Source organism: Rhamphochromis longiceps, linkage group LG9 (genome assembly GCF_057381845.1).
Source record: "Rhamphochromis longiceps isolate RC_006_pf linkage group LG9, R_longiceps_female_GT1.1, whole genome shotgun sequence".
NCBI classification, from domain to species: Eukaryota; Metazoa; Chordata; class Actinopteri; order Cichliformes; family Cichlidae; genus Rhamphochromis; species Rhamphochromis longiceps.
The window spans coordinates 5,699,268-5,723,802 of record NC_140565.1 but is presented as its reverse complement, the minus strand read 5'-3'; the positions used below and the strand labels follow the sequence as shown (position 1 = coordinate 5,723,802).

Below are 24,535 nucleotides of genomic sequence, written 5' to 3'. Positions count from 1 at the left end.
ACTTCTCAAAAAATAAAAAATAAAAAGCTCTTCAGCACCTACATCATATAAATATATTATTAACTGTTCTTATTATTTCCAAAAACAGCTCAGGCACAAATTCAATCTAATAGAAAATGATATATGGAGATAAGAATATAAAGCCATTTAAAACAGTATTGGTCCAAACTGACATAAACTACAGTACAGTGATACTGCCACTGATTTTCAGGTATACTGTGCTGTGAGGTATTATCACCACATTACTCAGCATTTATGCTGAAACTATGGATGTGCAAACAGGCTCAAAATTATATCACGATATTTCAAAGACATTTGTGATAATGATATTTATGAATGCAGAAAGAAAACACACACAACATTTTATTGGTGACTGCAGCTTGCAGGCAAACATACTGACGCGGTTCGAGGCTGGTAGCGGCTCTGGTTGAGCCATAGCTCAAGCTTGTAAAGTCAAGTTAAAACTGGCAGTTAACTTCCAATTCACACACAGTATAGCTGTCACTTGAGAACGCACCATGTCAGAAACAAAATAATTTTTCATCCTCAGAAAGCAGGGGATGAATATACAAAGTTATCACAGATTTCCAAGTGTCAAGGACTGGAGTGTGAAGTAAAAAAGGAATTCAAAGAAAGCCACACGGTAAAGAACAAGCCTGCCAGGGGTAGGAAACAAAAGATTTTAAAGACCCTGGATTTGGATTTCAGTACAGCAAACAAACATGATATTACTAAATATCATCAACAGGCTAAATGAACTTCTGTATCCTTAGATGAGTGAAATAAATTAGCAAACAAACCAACAAACTAAATGATTTTACTATTTGTATTTGTATTTTATTGTATTTATTTATTTATTGTCATTGTCAAGAACAATGAAATTGCGTTTGGGGCTTCCATACAACCCCAAAAAAAAAAGAAGAAAATAATAAATACCCCTTAAAACCCAAGTGTACATATTTAACCCAGTGTGACTCCAATGCAATAAGACAATCCTTAGCAATAATGTTCGTAGAAATTCAGACAAAGACCTGAGAAACATGACAAAATACAACAATGCAACCCATTCAATATTATTGTACTGTGAGATATGATATCAGATATGATAGTTATCTATTTAAGAAAGAGGGGGGGGGGGGGGGCAGGAGGGGGAAGAGAATAAAGATATGATGCACCAATGCAGACCAGTTCATTGCTATTAAGAAGTTGGATATGGTTATTGTCCGTGAGAGGGGGGCAGAGAGTTCAGGAGCCTCACAGCCTGTGGATACAGGCTGTTGGCCAGTCTGGATGTTCTGGCCTGTATAGACCTGTACCTTCTCCCTGAGGGCAGCAGATGGAAAAGGTGGCGCGCAGGGTGATGTTGGTCCCGCAGGATACTGTGCACCCTCCTCAGACAGCGAGTGGGGAAGATATTACTGATCTCTGGCAGACTTGTTCCAATAATTCTGCCAGCTTCTTTCACCACCCGCTGGAGTGCTTGCTGATCGGCCTTGGTGCAGCTGGGGAACCACACTAGAAATCCATACGTCAGAACGCTGCTGATGGCACAGTTGTAGAAGTTACTATTGCCAAATCAAAGCAATCTGTTGGTAATAATGGTGCCACTCTGCGTGGTTTGAATTATATATATCTAGACTCTAATTTGTCCATGTAAATGGTCTTCCTAACTCACTAAGGTTAATTATGGAGCTCCACAAGCTTCCATGCTAGGACCACTTCTATTTAGATTACACACTGTTTTTCAGGCTTCCCTTAGAGTTACGTATTATCTGCATAGCAATGAAAATGTGTGCTCTCCCTCAACACGACACATATTAAAACATTCCTGCAGTTTAACAGCAGAAATGTCTTAAAAGGTTAAAGGCCCGATGACTTCAGTGACACTGTGAGGGCTCCTGAAATCATTGTTGACTAGGACATGTTCTTCAGTGTTCACATTAATGCACAAATAGGAGACACACCAATTAGTTAAACTGCAGAAATGTCTTTAAGACGTAAAGGCCTGACCTCCCATTTTCTCCTTCTAAATTCAGATAAAACTCAGGTTATTCTACTTGGCCCTTAAATTCTCAGAAATATGGTATCGAACCAGATGCTTACTCTGGGTGGCATTACCTTGGCCTCCAGTAACACAGTGAGAAATCTTGGAGCCATTTTTGACCAGGCTATGTCCTTCAGTGCACATATTAAACAAATATATGGGACTGCTTTCTTGCATTGGCACAATAGCTCTAAAATTAGAAACATTCTGTCTCAGAATGATGGAGAAAAACTAGTTCATGCACTTATTACTTCTAGGCTTGACTACTCCAACTCATTATCATCAGGTTATCCTAACAACCCCTTGAAAGGTCCTTCAGCTGATCCAAATTGCTTAAAGGCCTCCTTTACCACCTTGTAAACACATCACTACTTTCCATCCACTGTTTCCTCTAATAATAATAATAATGCATTTTATTTGAGGGCGCCTTTCAGAAACCCAAGGTCACCTTACAAAAACAAAATCAATAAAAGGAACAGTAGTCATAAAATACATAAAATAAGTTAAAATTACAAAACAGAGCTTGACAACAGATAAATTCAGCATTAAAGCAAATAAGCCAGTTTAAACAGATGTGTTTTGAGCTGTGTCTTAAATACGGAGAGGGAGTCAATATTTCTTAGTGCAGGAGGAAGAGAGTTCCAGAGCCGAGGAGCAGAGCGACTGAAAGCTCTGTTCCCCATAGTAATAAGGTGCGAGGATGGAACAGAAAGATGAATAGCAGATGATGATCTGAGAGGGCGGGAAACAGTGGTGATATGGAGCAGCTCACACAAATATGAAGGAGCAGATTTATGGACACACTTGTATGTAAGAAGTAAGATTTTAAAATTTATCCTGGCTTCTACGGGAAACCAGTGAAGCTGCTGAAGAACTGGGGTAATATGAGCACTTAACGGAGTGCAAGTTATGACCCGAGCTGCAGAATTTTGAAGAAGTTGGAGTTTATGAAGGGACCTTTCAGGGAGACCAAATAGGAGTAATCAATACGGGACGTAATAAGACTATGGACAAGGATGGCAGCAGCATGGGGAGGAAGGAAGGGACGGAGTCGGTTAATATTATGTAAATGGAAGTAAGCAGACCGGGTTATGTAATTAATGTGAGACTGGAATGAAAGAGTATTATCAACTATGACACCCAAACTCTTAACCTGAGGGGAGGGAAGGGTGGGAGAACTTTCAATGTTAATGGAAAAGCTGTGGGATTTGGTTAAGATAGATGGTGTACCAACAAGTAAAACTTCAGTTTTATTACTGTTAAGTTTGAGAAAATTGGAGGAGAACCAGGATCTAATCTCAATAAGACAGTTTGAGAGGGAGGTAGGTGGGAGGGATGAATTGGGTTTAGAAAGGTAGAGCTGGGTGTCATCGGCATAACAGTGAAAATTTATATTGTATTTTCGGAATATATATATACCAAGAGGGAGCATATAAATAATAAATAAAAGAGGCCCTAATACTGAACCCTGGGGCACACCAGCAGAAACAGGATAGAGAGTTGAAGAATGGGATTTAAATTGGATAAACTGAGTGCGGTCTGAGAGATAGGAGGTAAACCAGGTAAGCGGGGTGTGACTAATACCAATGGAAGCTAACCAGTTCAGGAGAATATTGTGAGAAATGGTATCAAACGCCGCACTAAGATGAAGAAGGATGAGGATGGATAGGAGGCCAGAATCAGCTGCCATCAGAAGGTCATTGGTAATCCTTGACAGAGCAGTTTCTGTGCTATGATTGGGGCGGAAACCAGATTGAAATGGTTCATAGAGATTATGGTCATTGAGATGTAAATGAAGCTGGGTGGCGACAACTTTTTCAAGAATTTTTGAAATAAAGGGGAGATTTGATATAGGGCGAAGATTATCAAAGTTATTGGGGTCTGCACCAGGCTTTATGAGAGTTGGAATAACAGAAGCCTTTTTCAGTGCTTCAGGAACAATCCCAGTGTTCAGAGAGGAATGAATAATACTGGTTATGAGAGGTGCTAAAGAGGGAAGACAGGCTTTAACTAACACAGTAGGGAGAGGGTCAAGTTGACAGGTGGATGACTTAGATTTTTTAATGAGATTAGACACATCAGTTATGGAGGGAACAGTAAAGCTTGAAAATAACTGACAGGAAGACAGTGGGGGAACCAGGAAGTCCACTTCAGAGTCAGGAGCTCCTAAAGAGTTAAGTTGACAGTGAATGTCTGAGATTTTACAAGTGAAAAAAGAGATAAGAGAGTTGCAAAAATCAACAGAATACATGTGGGAGGGGAATGTGTCTGGAGGTTTTGTAATTTTACTGAACAATGAATAGAGGGACCTGGAGTTACCTTCATTAGAACTAATTAAACCAGAGTAGTAAGCAGATTTGGCTGAGGCAATGCAGTCCTTATAGAACAGAACATGATCATTGTGCATTTCTTTATGTACAGTAAGTCCGGTTTTCTTGAATAGACGTTCGAGTTGGCGTTCTTTAGCTTTAAGGTGACGCAATGAGACAGTTCGATGTTTAAGGGGAGCAAATATGTTAAGAAGGTTATGAAGGTTGACATTATAATGGCAAACGAGTTCATGAGGGGTTGAGGAGCAGTGGATAGATGGAAGGTCATGGACGGCAGATGAAAAAACAGCTGGGTTAATGTTACTAATCTTCCTAAAAGTGATATTACGAGAGATACAGGTTTTGGAAGCGCTTATGTTTGCATCAAAAGAAATAAACATATGATCAGACTGGGGAAACAATGTGGCTTTACAATGGGTGGGGGTAATGCCAGAACAACAGACCAAATCCAGGATATGACCATTAGAATGGGTAGGAAATTTTATGTACTGTAGAAGCCCAAAACTTTCCAGGCAGGAGGTAAAATCTCTGGAAAGAAAGAGGGATTTTATCATTGTCCATATGAATATTGAAGTCACCAGCAATGATCAGATTTGGAGAAAGTACAGAGAAATGAGTGAGAAGAGCAGAAAATTCATTTAAAAACTCCTTGTTTGGCTTAGGTGGCCGATAAACAGTACATATGATGGTGGGGGTAGATCCAGGGAGCTGCAGTGCAATGTATTCAAATGGATGGGAGGGAGGGGCAGAGACAGGGAGCACTTTCCAGTGCCTCCGGTGAATTATCGCGAGACCTCCGCCCCTCCCCGAGATGCGAGGTTGACAGGTGTAAACAAACTCAGATGGAGTGGAGTCATTGAGAGAAACAAAGTCATTGGGCTGTTGCCATGTTTCAGTCAAGCAAAGAAAGTCCAACTTACAATCACAGAGGAGATCATGGACGAGATGTCCCTTACCAGTGAGAGAGCGGAGGTTTAATAGACCAAACTTGATGCTGGAGTTACCATGCTGGACAGGAGGCTTAGTCGATCTAGCCAGGTGGGCCAGCACATTGTGGTCGACAGCCCGGTCAGTCTTGCGGGGAGGACAACGAGTTTTTCACCAGATGGACAATATTGAGTTAGTGTCACTGATATTGAACTTCCGCCGAAGCCCTCGGTGGATATACCTGTGGCGGGGCTGGAAGGCGATGTCCGGGTAGAAGTATAGAGCCACAGGTGGAGAGACAGCCAGGCAAAAATGGAGCCGCAAAAGATCCGTAGCAGAGTACTGGAGAAGAGCTGTCGCCGGGTGATGAATGATGGATAAAAAAACCCAGGTGAGCACGAGCCACACCAACACCCTGTGGAGCCGCATCTTAATCAGGGCCGAGCACTGAACACAAACGGAAGGACCGAACAACCAGCTGACAGCTGCAGCGCAAGCAATAGGAGCCCGCAAATGTTGCGAAAACAAGTCAAAACAGGGTTGCGCCTTAGATACTTGGTTCACATTGTCGTCAGCAACTGAAAAAAAATTATAATAAAAATAGTAATAGTAATAATAATAACTGGTGAGCAGCGGCAGCCAAGCGCGGCAGCGTTCACTCGACCGGAAGCCACATCTATGTTTTGCCTGTCATATGGAGCAGGTGGTAGAGTCGTGCTTGTTTGAGATATTTGTTTTCATTTGGGTCACAAGTCACCAGCTGCTAATATCATCTTGACTGTAGTTTAACACTAAAGTTTTACCTTTTTGACACGACTGACTGCGTATGTCCACAATTCCCCCCAAAAATCCAATATAACGTGAGTGACGTGGAATCGTTTGTTTTACTTTATATTGTGAGCTGTTTGGTGAAAGACATTCACATTTTCTTAGAGACAAAGTGTTCCCTATATTAACAAAAAAAACATTTTTTATTACTCACGTTCACTGAAGTGGGAGCTAGAATCAATTTTCCAGACTATTTGTCCTTTGTGAGATCCATTGATGCCTCGGTTCTTGTAGTCCAGAAAGTTCTCCGATAACGTCTCATCTGGAAAGAGAGATGAATGAGAGCTCAAACCATACTGCACGTCCAAGCTTCTGAATTTCTTTCTGTAATGTATTGGCAACAAAATAAAATGATAGCTGAAACTACTGGTATTCACTTATACAACTGGACAAGTGGAAATCCTTTGCTTTGAGATAAAGTAAACTCTGGTTTTACATATCAGGACATGATTATTTGGCCCTTAGCACATCTGAAAATTAAATAAGCGCTTTATGTATGAATGTACCAGTCTGTTGTATCGTTGTGGAGAAATGTTGGCCCACTATTGATTTTAAACAATGCTTAAGTAGTTTTAGGTTTCTGATCCTTCGCTTACGTACGGCTCTCCCGTGGTCTTGCTGCGTCATTTTAACAACACCACCATGTCCACCACGAACTCTTCTGTGTACCAGAAGGTTTCCCAAAGTGTTACTTTATTTAAGTTACAGCCCACTAAAGGTGGTTATACAAGATACTGAATCATAGGGTGTAAATAATTTTTCACTCACTGCTTCTGCATTTGGCTTAGTGTTTATTAAATAAATAATTTATGATATAATAATACAACAATTATTTCTTCTAACATAACAGCTCATGTGCTGTTGCTCATCTCGGGTTGTATTTACCTCATTTTAAGACCTGCCTGATATGTAAAACCTTGGAATTAACTGGGTGTACTTTGTTTTTAATGTGACTGTATGTTTGCAGATATTGCCTATCTAGAACAGACTACCTGATGCATGACATGCCTGCTTGAATGAAAATCTATATCACAGACTTCAGAGCTATCAGCTTTTTCAGAGAAGAGCACTGAAGTTACATTGTTGCTTTGTGTCTTAAAGCTTCATTAGCAAGCCTACATGTTACCATTAGTCAAACAATAACATAAATACATACAGAAAAGTAAGTAAGGTAAATGACTACAAGTGGTTTGTGCATGCTGTAATATCCAGTTTCTAACTAACCACTTGTGCTCTCTATTTACACACATCTTTGATTTATTTTCCACCTCTGGGACTTATGCTGCCATTTTTAAACAAAGACAAATGGCACTAAAATCATGACGTGATAACCATCACAGCAGAGGACAGCAAACCAGAGTAGCATACTGTACAAAAACAAATAAGATTTTTTTAACACTACTTTCAGAGTCAATATATTTAAAACTCTAAAATCTCAAAGCACGTGACATCTTACCAACTAAATACATCCCAATCCAGTCTCCAGCATCCACTTCTTCCTTGATGTCCCATGTGATCACCAGGTCTTCGGACTGGCCTATGATGTAGTGGGAAGAGCTGATGGTAAGAGTGGAACGTGCATCTGGAGAGACCAGATCAGTGTCGCTGGTGGAGCGTGACAGTCCCAACATAAAAGCATCCTGGTTCAGGCCATTGACAGCAAAGGACTCAGGGCCATAGCTGTGCCGAACCGCATCCTTACAGCGCTGGCGGGTCTGGCTGCTGCGAGTTGGGGATGCCATGGCCGCCAAGCCCAGGAACCGATTTTGGTACAAGTTCTGCAACGACATACACAGAAAGAAGCTTTTAGCAGAATCAAAGCTACAAAAACACGAAGTACCTACAGTGGTTGAAAATTTGTGGCCTCTTTAAAATGTAAAAGTGCATTTTCATATACAATATAACTTTATTTGACCGGCTTTTGTAAAAACAAAATAAAAAATAGAAATCTGTCAAAAACTTGTTTAAAACAATAAAGTGACTGAATTCACGTTTTTATACACATTTTGATCACTATGGTGGTCAGTGCTCTCTCTTATGCTGCAGCTTGGTGGACACCAAAACAAAAAATATCCTCAATATCAACTCGATCACACAGTTGCACAACAATGCAATGATGATGCGCTGATAACAGAAAACGGTCATGTATTTTAATGTTGTCTGATGACTGACGTCAAACATAGATCTTCTTCCAGCTAGAAGCAGAGCAGCTTGTGTTTGCTAACACAGCAATATTCTGTTAATCGTTTAGCAGATTGTTTTTTAACTGTGACCAACAGCTGAAATGCAAGCTACTAAATCAGTGTTAAATCAGCCTGCCAGTCATCCTGTGCCACTGTAGGGACGCACCACTGCCTCTGCTCTTCTAATTTGACACTTCCAATCGAAAAAACAATCGTGGAATTTACCTTCACCTTATTATTATGTGTGTATAGTCTGTGCTTTATCTCTTAGTTATAGTAAGTCTGTGTGCCCTAAGTTAATATGCTGATGTGTCAGCTTGTGGGTCCCATTTGAACACTGACAGTGAGCCAGTTAGATGATGACACAGTTTTTGTAATTCTGTCTCTGTACTGAAGCTCTTAACAGTTTTTAACAAAAGCATGGCATTCAATTCAATTCAATTCAATTTTATTTATATAGCGCAACAACAGTCACAATCACAACAACAGTCGCCTCAAGGCGCTTTATATTGTACAGCAGATCCTACAGTAATGGTAGGATCACAGTAGAAATTACAGCCATTCTGAGATATATAACCACATTTTCAGAGTCTCAACAGGAATTGGTCAACTGATGTACAAGCTGTTTCATGGTCAGGTCTATTAGGTCTCTGCCTATTATTCCTTGGCAGCCACACAAATAAAATATATGTAGGGCACTCTGAATGTTCAACTTGGATGTGTCAGGTTTTCACCGAGGCCATCAATATGCTGAAAAAATAAAAATAAACCTATCAGAGAGAAAGCAAAAACTGGCCAGTGCTTTCTTTCTGTTGTATCACTTACATCCAGCAACACCAAAAGGCCTGGAAGACTCAGAACAAAACTTATGTGGGCGATACCAGAATTCTTTTCTTGATTAAGAAAAATAACTTGATGTCCAAAGTGTACAATCAAGAGACAGAGAGGGTTACAAGAATGGCAAACCACTAGTTACCCTCGGCAACTGGAAGAGCCTGCAAAGTTCTACAAAAAATTAACTTGCGCCAGAATGATGGGAAGAAAACAGCATGGAGGAGGAAAGGCACAACTCGTGATCTTCAGCATACCATGACATCTATCAAACATGGTGGAGACATGGGCACACTCATCATTCTTTGTATTTACTTGGTTTATTTTTGTCTCATATTAGAATTTTTGGATGATCTGAAACATTTCAGTTTGACAGACTGTACATTCACTTGACTGTAGAGAGGTGGTGCTGAAGGTTCTATGATGTCTTTTATATTTGTGAAAGCCAAGGCCTATTAACTTTTTGTTAGTATGATTAACTACAACTTTGCCAGCATAAAAAGGATTTGTTTGACAGCACTCACTGTCAATACAACGGAAAAGTCCAAGGAGCTCAGTGAAGAGCTATGAACGAGGATTGCAGATTTACACAAGTTGTGAATGTCTCTTAGAGCCATTTCTAAGCAACTCCAGATTCCAAGATCATCAGTCCAAACAACTGTATGAGAGTACAAGTTATTTGGATGTGTCACCGCTTTGCCAAAGTCTGCAAGAAGACCCTCAGATTAGTTAGGGTGTTCAGGAACAACTCAGGTCAACTGACATGAACTTAAAGCTGCTGCAACACTAGTCTCACTGTTGACAGTGAAGCCAGTTTTACATTATTATGGACAGAGGGTGCTGACCAAAATAACATGAAACGTCTATCGTTTCATTTTACGCTATTGTTTGTGTCGTGGTGTCGCAAAATAAACTGTTTACGGCAATATTTTTTCATCGTTTTGATGGACACTGTAGTTGCCATATTAATTTTTTAAAGTTCTCTCTTTATCTTATATTTAAAACAGACAGGCGACTGTTTTCACGCGTTGCCGTTAGGAACAACGGCGGTAAACCCAGCCGCCGTCCTCTTCTTTATTTTCCACATAAACCTTTCACAATAAAGCTTAAGATCCTGTTGAGATTTTTCAAAATAAACTGAAATGATGACAAACAGAAGGACCGGTCAAAACAATACGAGGACCTTATTTCTAAACGAGGGGCTAGCATGGACATGGTTCTGAAAAGTCTGACACGGACCAGAAAACTGTACTATGCAAATTATGAAGGAAACCGGTCCCCACCCCAGACTCAAACACGACAAACCTCTTCTACCACCTACGCAAGGATCACGTGAAAGAGTAATCAAAGAGAGTTTAGGGAGGAGAAGCAAAAAAAGAGCCGTCAGGTGCTCAAAATCAACCTTAGACTCAAACATTAGAACAGGCCTTTCCCCACAGCACGCCGTGTAATAAATACGCACAAAGAAAATGGCCATTACAAACTTGTATCTAAAAATATGTGGTTTCATGCACTGGTGAAAACACTCGACTCGCAGTACAGGTAAAAGCCAGAAAAATAATTCATATGGACTCTACCAATTTGAAAAACTGCCTGTACCGGACTCCAAGTGAGACCACAGGATGCTTTGACACTGCTGACGTCAGCGGATACAGCCCAAGGTTCAAAAGATGACAACATTGTTGAGAAATTGGGGAATTGATTATTTAAAGTTCAGGAAAGAAGCAGAGCAGCATGCACTGACTAAAGTAACTGACCTTGATTACAACTCACTGCCCACTCTATCGACACAGTACTGTACTTCATGTGAACAAAGGTGTACCGTTTAAAGAATAAGCAGACCAAAATTAGGTGCCAGTTTTGTTTTTGTTCTCCTTTCTTTACATTTGAATGTTTCTACCCAATAACTGAAAACTGTTTGTTTGTATACAAAAAACTGATGCCGTGTAGAGGTAGTTTTTTTTCTTGTACTATGACTACTTTATTTCTTTGGAACTGACCAAAGTTTTAAGTTTTCAGTTTGTGAGTGTTGTTCTGTAGCACTTTAAGCTGTAAGTCGAGTCAATTAAGGTTTTAGTTTATCATATATAGCTATGGTATTTATTTAAAATACAGTTGTGGAGTTTTTACAGTTTACAAATAAGATTTTTTTTTATCGTCCAACCAGTGTGTGTGTGTGTGTGTGTGTGTGTGTGTGTGTGTGTGTGTGTGTGTGTGTGTAAAATTTGCAGCAGCTTTCGTAAATGCACAACAGAAGCTGGGTGGAGGTACACATACAAAGAAGCTGGAGAGTGATTGCAGGAAGGAGGGGGCACTGACCTTGAAACTACAGAGCTGCATCAGCATAATGACCAGTCAACCCAAAGCAGACCAAAACCTGAGGGAAGTGGGAGGAGAACGGTGGGGTGTTACAAACCACAGAAACAAAAAGCAGAAGCAGTGAATGCAGAGGAGAAAGTGAAGTAGGGTGTTAGGGGGGGAAACATCATCATCATCTTTTCATACTTCATCTTTATCAGATAAAAATATGAATACTTCAAGAAAAGAAGCACAGATGGAGAAACAAGTGGAAACAGAGACATGGAGAACACACAAATATAGCACAGATAGAACAGACAAATAGACTCAACACAGTTACAACACATACAACAAAAATCACTTTTCATGTGCATCTGCAGATGTTCACATGGTCAGTGTTCCTGCAGGGGAGAAGCAACCCTACAAAAATTAACAAGAAGTCTCTGAATGTTGTTTTCTGTGAATTCATCACAACCTGAAAATATGAAACTTCAATAAAAAATAAATATCAGTAAAAGAATAGATAGGATGAAGACTAACTATTATGGGATGACTGGGCAGTAGCTGTGTCACTCTACGTAACCAAGGGTTAACGGACTAGCAAAAAAGTGCCACGGATCCTCGCTCTCCACACAGCCCCAGGCCTACTATCACTGTGTTATATAAGCAAACAGCCACCCTGGCTCATAAAATGTCCCGAGGCACTGAGGGAAACACACCATTAGTGTTACAATATACACAATAACTTGCAGTTTCAAGCAAAACGTAGCATTACTTCCACATGTGGGGCAACAGCGGAAAAAGTGTTGATTTGTAGAAGCAAAACACTAATATATGCTCATTTGTTCAGCCTTGAAGAGAGCATTTTCTGAGTTTTCTGAGATTCTGAGAAGTTCTGGACTATTTTGTTGTTTTTTCTACCTCTGCTATGGAAGTTACGATTTTGGTTTGGATTTTCCATAAATGTCTGTCTGTAAAGGTGAAAGCTCAGAAAGTTTAGAAAGAAAACATTGTAGAGGTGTAGATTGGGCTCAACAATCCATTAAAATGTAAACATAATTTCCTCTGGGATTAAAAAAGTATTCTGATTATGAAATTTGGCTTACATCTTAATGACCTTGAAGACTGTGGCCTACAACGTAAGATTAGCCTTACTCAGGGCAGATACACATGGAGACACAAAAAAAAAGGAAAGAAGAGAAATAACAATTTAACATAAACCAGTGACACACCCCTGATCACCCCTGGCAGGGCCTCCTTGGATGAGGGTGTCTAGTCATAATGGCCGAAACACCCGATGAATACTGACGATGTGTCCCAAATTTTAATAAGATAATCTAGATCACATCTCTAATCACTAAACCTAACCGAAAAATTGCAGATTAGCTTGGGTAAAAGACCGAAAGTTGAGGCACACAACGATGTGTCCCGTTGGTAAAGTTTCTGGGCTGCCTTTCCTCATAACAGCCATCCCTCAAGATTCTCTCCATTTAAAGCAATGCATTATCAGGGACTATAACATCTAGTCCTTTTACTGAATCATGTATTAGTTGAACATTGACAAAAAGTCTTGTAACCATTATTCTAACAAATGTTGTGTACAGCCAAAATATAGAAAGTAATGCATAAGGATTTAAAATATAATTCCATATTCCACCGCTAACATCTCCTCTAAGGTCACCAGATTGATCTGAAGGGCAAAGTGCTAATAATGCCATATACAGCTATTTAAAACTTACTGCCACTTTTTATATTGACAACAGAGAGTAATACAGGGAATGATATGTGGCCATTCTAAATATCATGATATGTTATTCTGACTTTGTTATGTACATCAGAGTAACAGGTTCTAACCATTTAAATACATAACAATTTGAATACATGCGCACTGTTCTGAATAAATATACATTCTGAGGGTGAAATACTTTTTTTTAAATTTGATATTTATTATTAAACATTTTCACCTTAATAAAAAAAATGTATTTAAAAAAAATAATTGTATTGAAATTTATGTCAGATATATTAAAATTGGTTTCGATTATCTCTTTTATTATCTCCAGTATCCTTTTGTTTCTTGTCTAGTATTTGTCTTTGTTTTAAGTGTTTCTGTCAAGTTCTCTTAGACTCTTTTGCCTTATTTTTAGTTTACCCCCCAGTGTCTCCTAGATTTAGTTCAGGTGTGTGTAGGTCCCCAGGTGTCTCCACCTAAGGCCCACCCTAAACAACACCCTGATCTGATGGCAATAATTTATGAAATAAACAATCAGATGTGACACCAGCTATGAAACCATCAACTAAGCAGCAAAGTATTTGCGTAGGTGACAGGTTATTTTCCCATTGACTTATACACAACCAAACTTTATTATGCAAGCACAAGAGCTGCCTCCCTGCAAGTTTGCAAAATGTCTGCATTCCCACAAGCACACCCAGCAGAGCCCCTTAAAAGGAGAATGAATCCAATTAAACCATGTCTTCTTCCTGCCCTACGACAGAACTTTGCCAATCAAGTACCAGAGACTAACCCCCAACATGTAATTAGGAACAATTCAACCCTCACCCTAAAGTATTTCCGTGCTTCTGTGTTTATTATTAGCCCAACAATAGCTCCAAAGATAGCCATGCAATGGCATATCATTTTATGTAACTAGTCGAATTTCAGTAACTCTCCAAAATCTGGCTTGAATTTCGCCTCTAAGTCTACAATGTCACAGTCATAAAGCCGGGACTATGCGCAGGATTTTTCACTGTGAGCTCAGCCCCTAGTTCCACTGTAACATCCTCACTTAGCTAGAGGAGGAAACTTACCGCAAATAATCAGAGCTGGTGTTGGCAAGCAGGAAAAACATCACGTAGGCACCTTTTCTGGAACACCAACATAAACTTTGCTCACCAGCTGGACCACTTGCCAGATTTGCCTCCCTGCAACTTTGTCCATTTGCCAAAAACGAAAAGCAAATTGAAGGATTACTCTCTGGCCAGACTGCAGAGTATCTATGAGAAGCAGAAGACCAAGAGATGTAACAGGACTACTACAGACTGACCTACTACAGGAAAAGCAGCTATGCTAAAAACGGCCCAGAGGTTAAAGAATGGGAGACAAAAATTTGAATAAGACAGAATATGATTGAGCCTGCAGCAAGAGTTTAATTTTCTTCCATTAATCAGGATAAACAACAAATCTTTAAATGCACTTGTTCTATTTCTGTGACTAAACACAATACAGTAAAAGTTTATGTACTCAAGGACAGTCTGACATCTGCGACTGGAGAGTCAGGTCATATCTGCACGTCAGTGTGAATGAAAAAATGATCAATATTACATCCCAACACACTGATACCTTATGTTCATATTTTCTTACTCACCCTTCTATTTTCTAACAGCCTGACTAACAGTTAAAGATACACTGAGTACACACTCACTGACTACATATGCATCAAAAAAACAATGCTCATGTGTGACACACATATGCAAATAAGAGAGAAGACAAAAACTATACAGTCACATTCAAATCCCTACAGTGCTCATTAGTTTCATAGCTACACATCAGTACAGTGCCATAGCTAGCTACACTAAGGCAAAACTCTCCTAGGAAATGTCCCCACTTGTACTTCCTGCTTATTCTTACATTTGCACAATTAACTGGTATAATCACATTCAGTCCAGTATGGGAGAGATTTGGAAGCCTTTACTGTGATAGCACTACAACAGAGAGCTCCCTGACCAATATAAGCACATGAGAGCAACATGGACTTAACATAATGATTTTCATGAACACGTTTCATGAGTTTCATGAACACAGTATTGCAAAACACAGTGTACTACAGAACTAGTATTAATCTGAGTGATGACCTGACTATCATCAGCAATGTGGTCACTTAGTAGAGTCTTCACTTCATCTCAAAACTGGCCATTGGCTATGGTTAGGATTGGATTTTGTATTAGGCTCATAATAAATAGTCACTTTCGAATGAAGTTTCATTCATACAATCAAATATTCTTTCAGCACAGCTTGTAACACTAACTGAACCCAAACCCATTCATTTTGTAACAGCGCTAAATTTGACCCCCCCACCCACTGGTGCTTTTAAACTAAGACTGGACCCATTTGCTAATGTACCCGTCGATCTTATTGGTCCCTGTAAATAATGTACTGTAGACCTATAAACAGAATCAAAGCAAATTGCTAAAACGACTTAATACAAAGTAACAATCCGCTCAATTCTGAATCAGAAACATGACCTGTGCTCTTGGTAAAACCTAATAACAAACCGAATATCAATACTTCTATTTGTACTTTAAACAGATCGAGAGCAGATTGCTGATGCAGTGAAGTCTTAGGCTATACCATCAATGCGGAGCTCTAATGGTTTTCCCAGCAATGTCAAGCAGTTGCTGGGGAAAAGGACATTTTGAACTTGGTTTAAATATAATGTAATGTTTTTATTTTTAAAAGTAAGTTGGAGTTACTCCATCAAATTACTCTATCATTTAACAGAACTACACACAGTACAATACAGGAGAAAAGATCTGCAGATTGATTACAACATTGCAGTGTCAGTCTAGTGTGTTTGGTGTTGATGTATGTCTTTTGTTGGAGATCATTTTATGTACTGTAGCCAATAACAGTTGAGAATAGGAAAAAACCTAAAGTGTACTGAAATGATACAAGAGGTCCTGCCCAGAGAAGGTTAGACTCCTGTTGTTCTCCCATGTATTTGGGACACACAAACATTGAGTGTATCTGCTACAATATACAGTACAAAAACTTTGAGAACTACAATAGAGTTCCCATAATGCTTAAAGGTGTACACAAACTCCAGTGAGTAAGTCCATGCAACTTCAGTTCTGTTATTTAACTGTCAAGCAGCAGTTTTAGATGCGGATTGAATATTTTGACTGATACTGTTTGCATGTAATGAAACTTGCAGATACTAGTTCTTCCTGTTAAGATCTGTTTGTGTCCCTACATTTCCATTCTGCAGAATAACGCCTTCCACATGAGTGTTTCTTGCACACAAAGCTGGTAAGCTGGCAAAGTAAATTTAGCTTTTGTTTCGTTTTGTTTTTTATTGTTCTTGAGTTTTTGTCTGTGGGATTAAAAATTCAATGGAAAGACAGCTTAATGAAACTGAGGTCTACCACAATACTGACCACAGTTTAATTTCTTAAGGAAAAACACTTTTAGGCCATAAACAGCATGCTATGTTTGCCCTGATGCTGTGTGTGCAGTAGTGTTATCCAAGAAGTAAAAGAAAGAAAAAAACGGGTTGTGAGATACTAAAAATCATAACAGCATGCCGATTTATAATAGTCTTAATACCAACAATAGTCTTCTCAGGCTGTGCCATATCTCATCATCTGTGATAATACTGGTTTAAATTGTTGCATGGTATGAAAATGTCATACTGCAATCACTTCTATAGCAACGCCATGCACTTTCTATAGTGCACGCAGCAGCAACAAGACAAGCCGGGATATATCTGAGAGCAAGAGCCACATGTCAGCCTCCGATGAGTCGAAAAAGACAGCTACTTCAAAAACCTCCAATAAAGCGCATTAATTAGCAAGATATTGTTCCCATTAAAGGTGGAAACAACACACAACTGAGCTACAGACGAGGACACACTAACAGCTGGTGATGTTCGATATAAATGTAAACAAATAACTCCACCAAGTGTGGCAGGAGCACTCGCAATCTGCACTCCATTAGACAGAAAAAGTCAAGAATGAATGGAATTTACTAACGTAGTCACATGTAAAAAAGGACCTCTTTAGGCAGCTGCTTAAAAAGTTGGACCAAGACACAACATATTTGATATTATATTATATTGTGCAAATGACCCTACAAAGTGGTGGCAACAAAGTCAAGCAGCACAACGAACCTCCCAAAGCATTCCTCATAAAGGAGTTTGAGAGGTCAGTAAAGCTCCAGTTTCACACTAAATTAAAGAGTTCTCATAAATGCTAACGTGGTTGGCATGTTTTTTGCACTACGTCAGACATCTTAAATGGTGCTGTTACCGTGTGTTATTCTAATCTTTTCCCATTTTTTTAATAACAGCATTTTTTGCTCTGTTTTCCCCAGTGGCATTGCAAATGGTATTAAGTAGTGGTGCACCGGATCAAAAATCTCACGGTTTTAAGTCACGGATCGGATCAATTTTCGGATCAGCAAAAAAGAAAAAAAGAAATTTTTTTAACATTTACTTATTAACTTTTTAAGTATTTTTTGCCTGTTAAAAACATTCAACTCAAGACTTATTCCACGCAATTATATAAAAACTAATTAAGGTGCAATATAGGGCAGTACAGGGCTTTATATCTACCACTCCGCTGTGATATAATGAGCGGTCACGTAGCTTTCCGTTGACCTGGAGGTCCACCCGTTTGTAGTTGGGCAACAGAAGATGCCTGGGACAGTTCAGCCATAACTTTAATCTTCTCCTGCTCATACATGCCTGGGTACGATCTTGCCACTAAAGCAGACGCGCATCATAGCGTGGCTCAAGCACGTTCATCATAGTTTAAACCCCTTGTTTTGCACAACAGAATACGGCCTCCCGTCTGCAGCTAAACACCCCAACAGCTTCTGTAATAGCTTTAGCCCGGTCGGATTGGGCAGCAAAGGGCTGCTTAAATGCTGCAAACTCCTCTGCTCCTCTACTTGGACTGCTAGCGCTGGCCATAACTATCGCTTGACAGACCCACCACGTGCACCATACACATACTTTTTTCTTCTTTATCGAATCTTCGGATCACGTGCGTGCCGAACCGTGGAGTGGGATCGGTTCGGATTACGGATCAACCGTGATCCGTTGCACCACTAGTATTAAGTATCTTTTTTTCCCTTGGTTTCAGCACAGGCTTTAAAACTCTAGTGTGGAGGATCAGATTGGGTCTGTTGTGCTAAAAGTGGTAAAGTAGCGCAAGTTATTTAAGAGGATGAGTCTGGGGTCCTCCCTCTGTAGACACTTAACACAGCCCATTTTGATGCACAAAATCAAATTAACTTTCCTGGGAATAAAGAAGAATTAATTCCTTCCATATTTTATTTAGATGAGAAAAGTCATTAAAATCAAATTATCTCTCAGCATTATTTGAATCGTTCAATATTAAAATATCCACAATTTAGCCATGATAAAATTATAAAAGGGATGTTAAAGGACTGAAACAAAAAAACTGCTATTATGCCACATCATTAGGAATAAAGACCAATGGCATACTCTGCTTCTTATAATGTCCCAGTAAACTTGATAAACATGTTGTACAGTTGTCGCTACTGTCTAAATCAAACCAAGTGACACAAAGCAGTGACTGCTAACAAACACACACAAAACTGAAAACACTGAAAATCTTTACCAGTCCCCAACTACACACAATTCAATTGCAGATGTTGTTTTTGTTTAAAGCTTGCAATACTAGGACAATCATATTAGAGACAGAAATAATCCATGATCAAACAATTTCCACTTTATTAATCAAGTTAGTTGGTTGCAGCAGTTGCTGTCATCATGCAGTAAATGGCCACTTTATGATAGCTTGCACACTTTTTTCTCTCACTTGAAAGGTTAAACAGCTAGAAAACAGTGTAAGTGTTGCTTACGTTGAGTTTTTTTGTATTGTGAGCTTTGATACTCACCAAACTATAATAAGTGCTGGTAGAGCTTCTGACTGCGTACAACTTTTCTCTGCAAAACTCACTAAAAAGAAACCTTTAAACTACCTTTAGTCCTTTAAACGTCTTGAATGAAAAAAGCTACAGGCTACACTTCTCATGCAGTGATAGTCTTCTATCAAGTACACTTTTATTACTGGAAATCTGCCTCTTCTGTTTCTTGCATATACATTTAAGCAGTGTCTTTTAACAGGCTGAAGTATGAAATGATTACATTACAGCTAAGTGGCAGAAGCTGCTGCACTTATCCTAAATTATTCCATTTTTCATATTTCTTTTTAAACTATTGTATGGCTTATTTACAGTATTCCTGCTTGCTTAGATCAATTTTTATGTTGTCATTTATTCTGCTGAAAAACTGTCAGGTGTCAGGACATAATGTTAGGCAGCCAGCTGTGGCAGGAACATCATGGTAGTTTTAATTATTATATATCATTACCTGATCACTTTGAGGAGTTATCCACTCAACAGCATTTTCCCATATTGGGTGTTGTTTTGATTGTATCCGAGTTGCCATGACAGTTAGCATGAGCAGACAAAGACATGTTTAACCTGCTCTTGCTACAGTAACTGTGTTGCTCCTCTTTCTGTACATGTTGACCTGACTTGGCCTCTCTCCAGCCAAACAGAAAATGTTGCACTTCTATTTGCTTTGACAGAATTCTCTCGATAAATCTGACTTTCTTCTTGCCAGTGTAACTAATATGTTTTTACATATGCAATCCACAATGATGCTGAATTATGTAAAGATAATGCAACATTCAGCTGATTGGATCAGAACTTGTGTTACATTTAATTATGAATAAAGAAAATCTGGGTAAAGTGCTTAATTTTTTTTTATTTTCACTATGAGATTATTCTGTCTTGTGTTTTAAATCAAATGAGTGTTTCACCTTAGCCAAAAGTCACTCATTGTTTAGTTCTGTTGGAACAAAACAACAAAGTTTTCATCTACCTGGTGTATCCAAATGTAATCTCACAAGTGAAGATCTATAAAGCCAAAATGCATGGAAGAGAATTCATTTGAAAACAATTAATTTCAGGTTTCTGAAACTACACTTGGTTCGCATGAAACCTAACCCTACCCCCAAGTAGTTCAACATCCACCTGGTGAATGTTAATATTAACTAACAATCAAAATAAATAACTGAGAAATAATTATGATTATGCTTTTTTCAATAATCAGAGACCCCAATCAAACAGAAGAATGGATTGGTTAAGCAGGGATTTCCCTTAAAATAACAAAGTGCTTTTCTGGTTTATCATGCTTTAAATCTGACAATCCATTAGAAAAATCCTTTTCACTTGAGCCTGCTTGATTAACATTTCTTAGCATAAGAAGGTGAACCACTCAAAGAAAACAGTGCTTGTCAATTTCAAATTGCTTATCGTTTTACTTATTGCAATGCCCACAGAAAGATAAACATAAAAAGCTTATCTTCAGAGCTCAGGTCACAAAGATGTGCTCAAACCTCTTAGGCTTTCTAGTAGAAACATTATTCAGCCCTGTGTGACTTACAGTGGAGTGGGTGATACATGAAAACATCAGGGTCTGGTTCTCATATTCATCATAAACAACCTGAGTTCACCTCTGGTGATAGCCAACCACTGCAGACTTGCATGCAGTTAAAGGAACTATGAACATCATTGACATTATACAACAAAAATACTGCATATATGAGAATATCCACCATTAATTAGTACCAACCATACCTATGTGCATAATTATGAATATGTTAAAAATAGCTGGTGGCAAATCAGTGGCATCCATTCAGAAGCGGAACAGAAAACCCAGCAAAAAATAGGTTTGCCCTATTGATACTGGAAGATCTGAGTTCATAGTAAGAACCAAATGGTAGTGTGCAATACCTAGTAAACGTTGCCTTTTCCCCATTGTTACAGGGATTTATGTGGGTCACAATTTACTCAGCAGCTTGACAGCTAGACAAACACCATCACTGGTGATATGCATCCCTTCGTGGCTATACCTTTTCTATTATTATTATTATTATCATGTCTCCAAAGAACAGAAGCAAACAAAAGGAAATACACAGATCATGTGTGGCTCCAGTATTTAAGAGGATTTTGTGGATGGGAATCCTCGCACAAAGACCGGAGGGGGTAAGCCTTTCTCTTGTATAGCCTGCTCGTGGTACATTACAAATAAGGAGGAAGAACTCAGTGCGACGCTGTAGGGCCCCGACATCTTCAGCGCCAATACATTCACGCCAAACATCATTCAAGAAATTAATTAATTTAATGCAGCGCTGCTTACCAGAGAAGGGCAAGGTTTTCACTGAAACATGGCTTAATGTCTTCATACAGCAGTCGCCACCCTTCAATTCGGCACGTGTAATACAGCTGACACAGTCTCAATTTAGATGTTTTATTACACAAAATAACAACTTTAAAGGATGTTACGCCCTTGCAGCAATAGAAAATTAAGCTACTGGGGAAACACGTTTGGCTTTAAAGTAAACCGCCTCTGAAAAGGCACTCTGTCTAAATGCTGCGGCTATGTACTTGATATTTTTGCTGACGTTATGTACTGTTACAATAAATCACTCACTGTTTAAAAAATTCAGCGTAACGTTTCCTCCACACGGAAGAGAATGACATAAATGCGGGTTACCGAACGCTGGGCCCGCTGCTGGAGACTGGCAGGATATGACACTACATCAACGTTAAGGCAACAATGGAGGCGACCTACCTGGGATAAAATAACCTGCCGGTGGATCATTCTCCAAAGGTAAGGGTGGGAATTCAAAGAGGTACACGCTTGCTAATTTCCATCGAGCTCCATTTCGTAGGCAAAGTGCAGTAGGAGTGTACACAAACGGCGTAGTGAGTCAGGGCCGATGAGGCACGCGAAAGAGGCTTCAGTCACATCCTTCACTCTTTCTCTGGACCAAAGTAAAGCTAGCAGCAACCGCGAGCACGTCCCAGGATGCGGCCAAAACACGCCGTCAGAAAACCGAATACCGCGAAGTTTTTGGTCAGTATTTTCCGAACTCAGCTTATCTGATATAATGAAATGTGACGTAATACTTTGTGTGGAAATCTATTCTATCCCAAATATTATTTTCTTACAGTTTGTTGCATGACAATGTAAGAATGCGATTTCCGGTGGAACTTCCGGTCGTTTGAGGCGAATTTCTCGAGCTTCACTGAGCTGGGTACCAGTGTCTCTCAGCCAATCCGAAAGCGGGTTTTCTGCCTCGCGTGCGCTACCTCCTCATCTCTACTCCCTCCGCTCATGTACCTAGTTACGCGCACGCGATAGCAAGCGCTCGCATTACTCCCACCGCCAAAACAACAGAAGCTAAAGACGGAAAGACGAAAGGAAAGCTGGAACTTAGTTCAAGCAGGAAATGCGACTCCGTCCCAGGCAACCGTGTTCGCATTGTCGATGCTGTGCCTGCAGAACAGACATTTTCGTATGTATATGAATACAGGTTGAGGATGAGTACAAGTGAAAGCTGGAAATCCCGTATTTCTGAAAATGTTTTCGTGTAAAGCAGTGTCGCTTTCAAGCTGCCAGCTAGTGACTACAGCTCCGGTTACCTAGGTGAGCCGTTAACGTATTTACTAGCAGGTAGTATGTCAATCAGCAGTATTCTTTGCTTTCATTTATGGCCACTTCAGTCTTTTCAGCGAACGTTTATCAAGTGTCACCATTTGTCACTTAAATTTGCCAAATACAATTCTCTTTCTGTCTCCCTGAGCCACACACTTCCAGTGTTGACCTGGCAACCAGACACCATTGATAAAGCCGCAGGTGAAGTGGGCAGGACGTCATAAACTCTCAGGGGAGCCACCGAAGGCACTACCAATGAAAGTGTAATGCAGTGGAGTCTTTCTGTGCAGATAAACAGCCCCAAAGCATAATGTTTCCACCTCCATGCTTGGACTGTGGGGATGATGGGTTTTTTTGGTCATACTCTGCATTTTTCTTCCTCCAAACATGGACGGTTCAATCAGAAAGCTAGATTTAGTTTTCATCAGACTGCAGCACTCTCTTCCAAGCCTTCTCTGAATCAGTTAGCTGTTCATTGGCAAACTTAAGGATGAGCTCGTACTCATGAAACAAGATCTTGCAGGGAGATCCGGACTGAGGGTGATTAATGGTCATTTTTTATTTCTTCCATTTCTGAATAATCGCACCAACAGTGGTCACCTTCTCATCAAGTGTTTTTTGCTGATGGTCTTGTTGTCCACCTCAGCCTCGTGAGGGTCTCCAATCTTGTTCCTGACATCCTTTGACATCTCTTTGGTCTTGCCCATGGTGGTGGAGATGTTGGACTGGAAAAAATGGATTTGTGTTATAGACATAACAAATTGACATCAGGAGTATTTGTAACTGATTGACTGATCGTAATCTGTGTGCCATGTGGGCTCACAGCAAGTCTGTGGGAGCCAGAATTCTCAGTGGTTTGTAGAAGATCAAATACTTATTTCACTCAGTGACGTGCAAATTAATTTAGAATTTCATGTATTTTCCTTTCTAGACCTTTTGGTTGTTTTTCTGTCTCTCTCCATTAAAGTGAAACTACTGTAAAAATTAGAGGCTCATCATTTCTTTGTAAGTGAGAAAATATACAAATTCATCAGGGAATTTTTGCACCCACCCCCCAAACAGTAAGAATACAAAGAAATTGCATTTTCAAATAAAACCAGGATGCATTCACAGAATTAAAGCCTCACCAAGGCACCACACTCTCTGAGGAGTATTTAGTTTTATGTATATTCATTTTGTTTTCCTTGTTCTTTTTTAAACATACTTTAAGAAGTTTGTAGTGCAGTAAAAATCAGAAAAGGGCAGCATGACGGGTGTTTACTCTGATTACACAAACATTATGTAGGAGCAGGAAATGGATAATAGGTGTTGATTCATAAATAACTGGACACAAATAACTTGAGCTTCTTATATAATATTATACTACAGTATATTTCTAACCCACTAGGCAGCTCATTTTTTGACAATACTACAAAACCTTATGGGTTCAACTTAAAGAGAAAGCAGATGTGAAATGTAAAAATGAGATCAGAGGTCAAATGTGACGTGATATTTGGATGCAAACTATCCATCCGTCCTCTTCGGCTTTTCTGGGCCAGGTCGCATTGGCAGCAGCCTAGAGAAGCCCTGACCTCCCTCTAAACCACTAAATCGAGGGCTTCGTTTTCGTTCTCGCTTCACCATGACGGACCGGTACAGCGTCCACATCAGTTCAGCCGCAGTACCTATCTGTCTGTCGATCTTCCCTCACACGTGAACAAGACCCCAAGGTACTTAAACTCTTCCACTTGGGGCAGGAACTGAAAGTTTGACCTTATTTGACCTTGAGGAAGATGTTGGAAGCCAAACGTAATTTGATATTTAGAATCCCGATATCTAATTCCCTATATGTCTATATGTTGT

The 24,535-nt window shown here is 39.6% G+C and overlaps 1 protein-coding gene across 1 annotated transcript in view; it reads right to left on the bottom strand.

The window, feature by feature from the left end:
- hecw1a (HECT, C2 and WW domain containing E3 ubiquitin protein ligase 1a) overlaps positions 1-23,400 on the bottom strand; it is a 98,390-nt gene extending 74,990 nt beyond the window's left edge. The window contains exons 1-5 of the mRNA XM_085419485.1: positions 23,294-23,400; positions 22,348-22,438; positions 21,827-21,898; positions 7,586-7,907; positions 6,284-6,391 (exon numbers count right to left, since the gene is read on the bottom strand). Of these exons, the coding sequence (XP_085275611.1) occupies positions 6,284-6,391; positions 7,586-7,907; positions 21,827-21,898; positions 22,348-22,438; positions 23,294-23,400 (700 nt within the window). The remainder of the gene's footprint in view (positions 1-6,283; positions 6,392-7,585; positions 7,908-21,826; positions 21,899-22,347; positions 22,439-23,293) is intronic.
- Between the last annotated feature and the right edge of the window lie 1,135 nt (positions 23,401-24,535).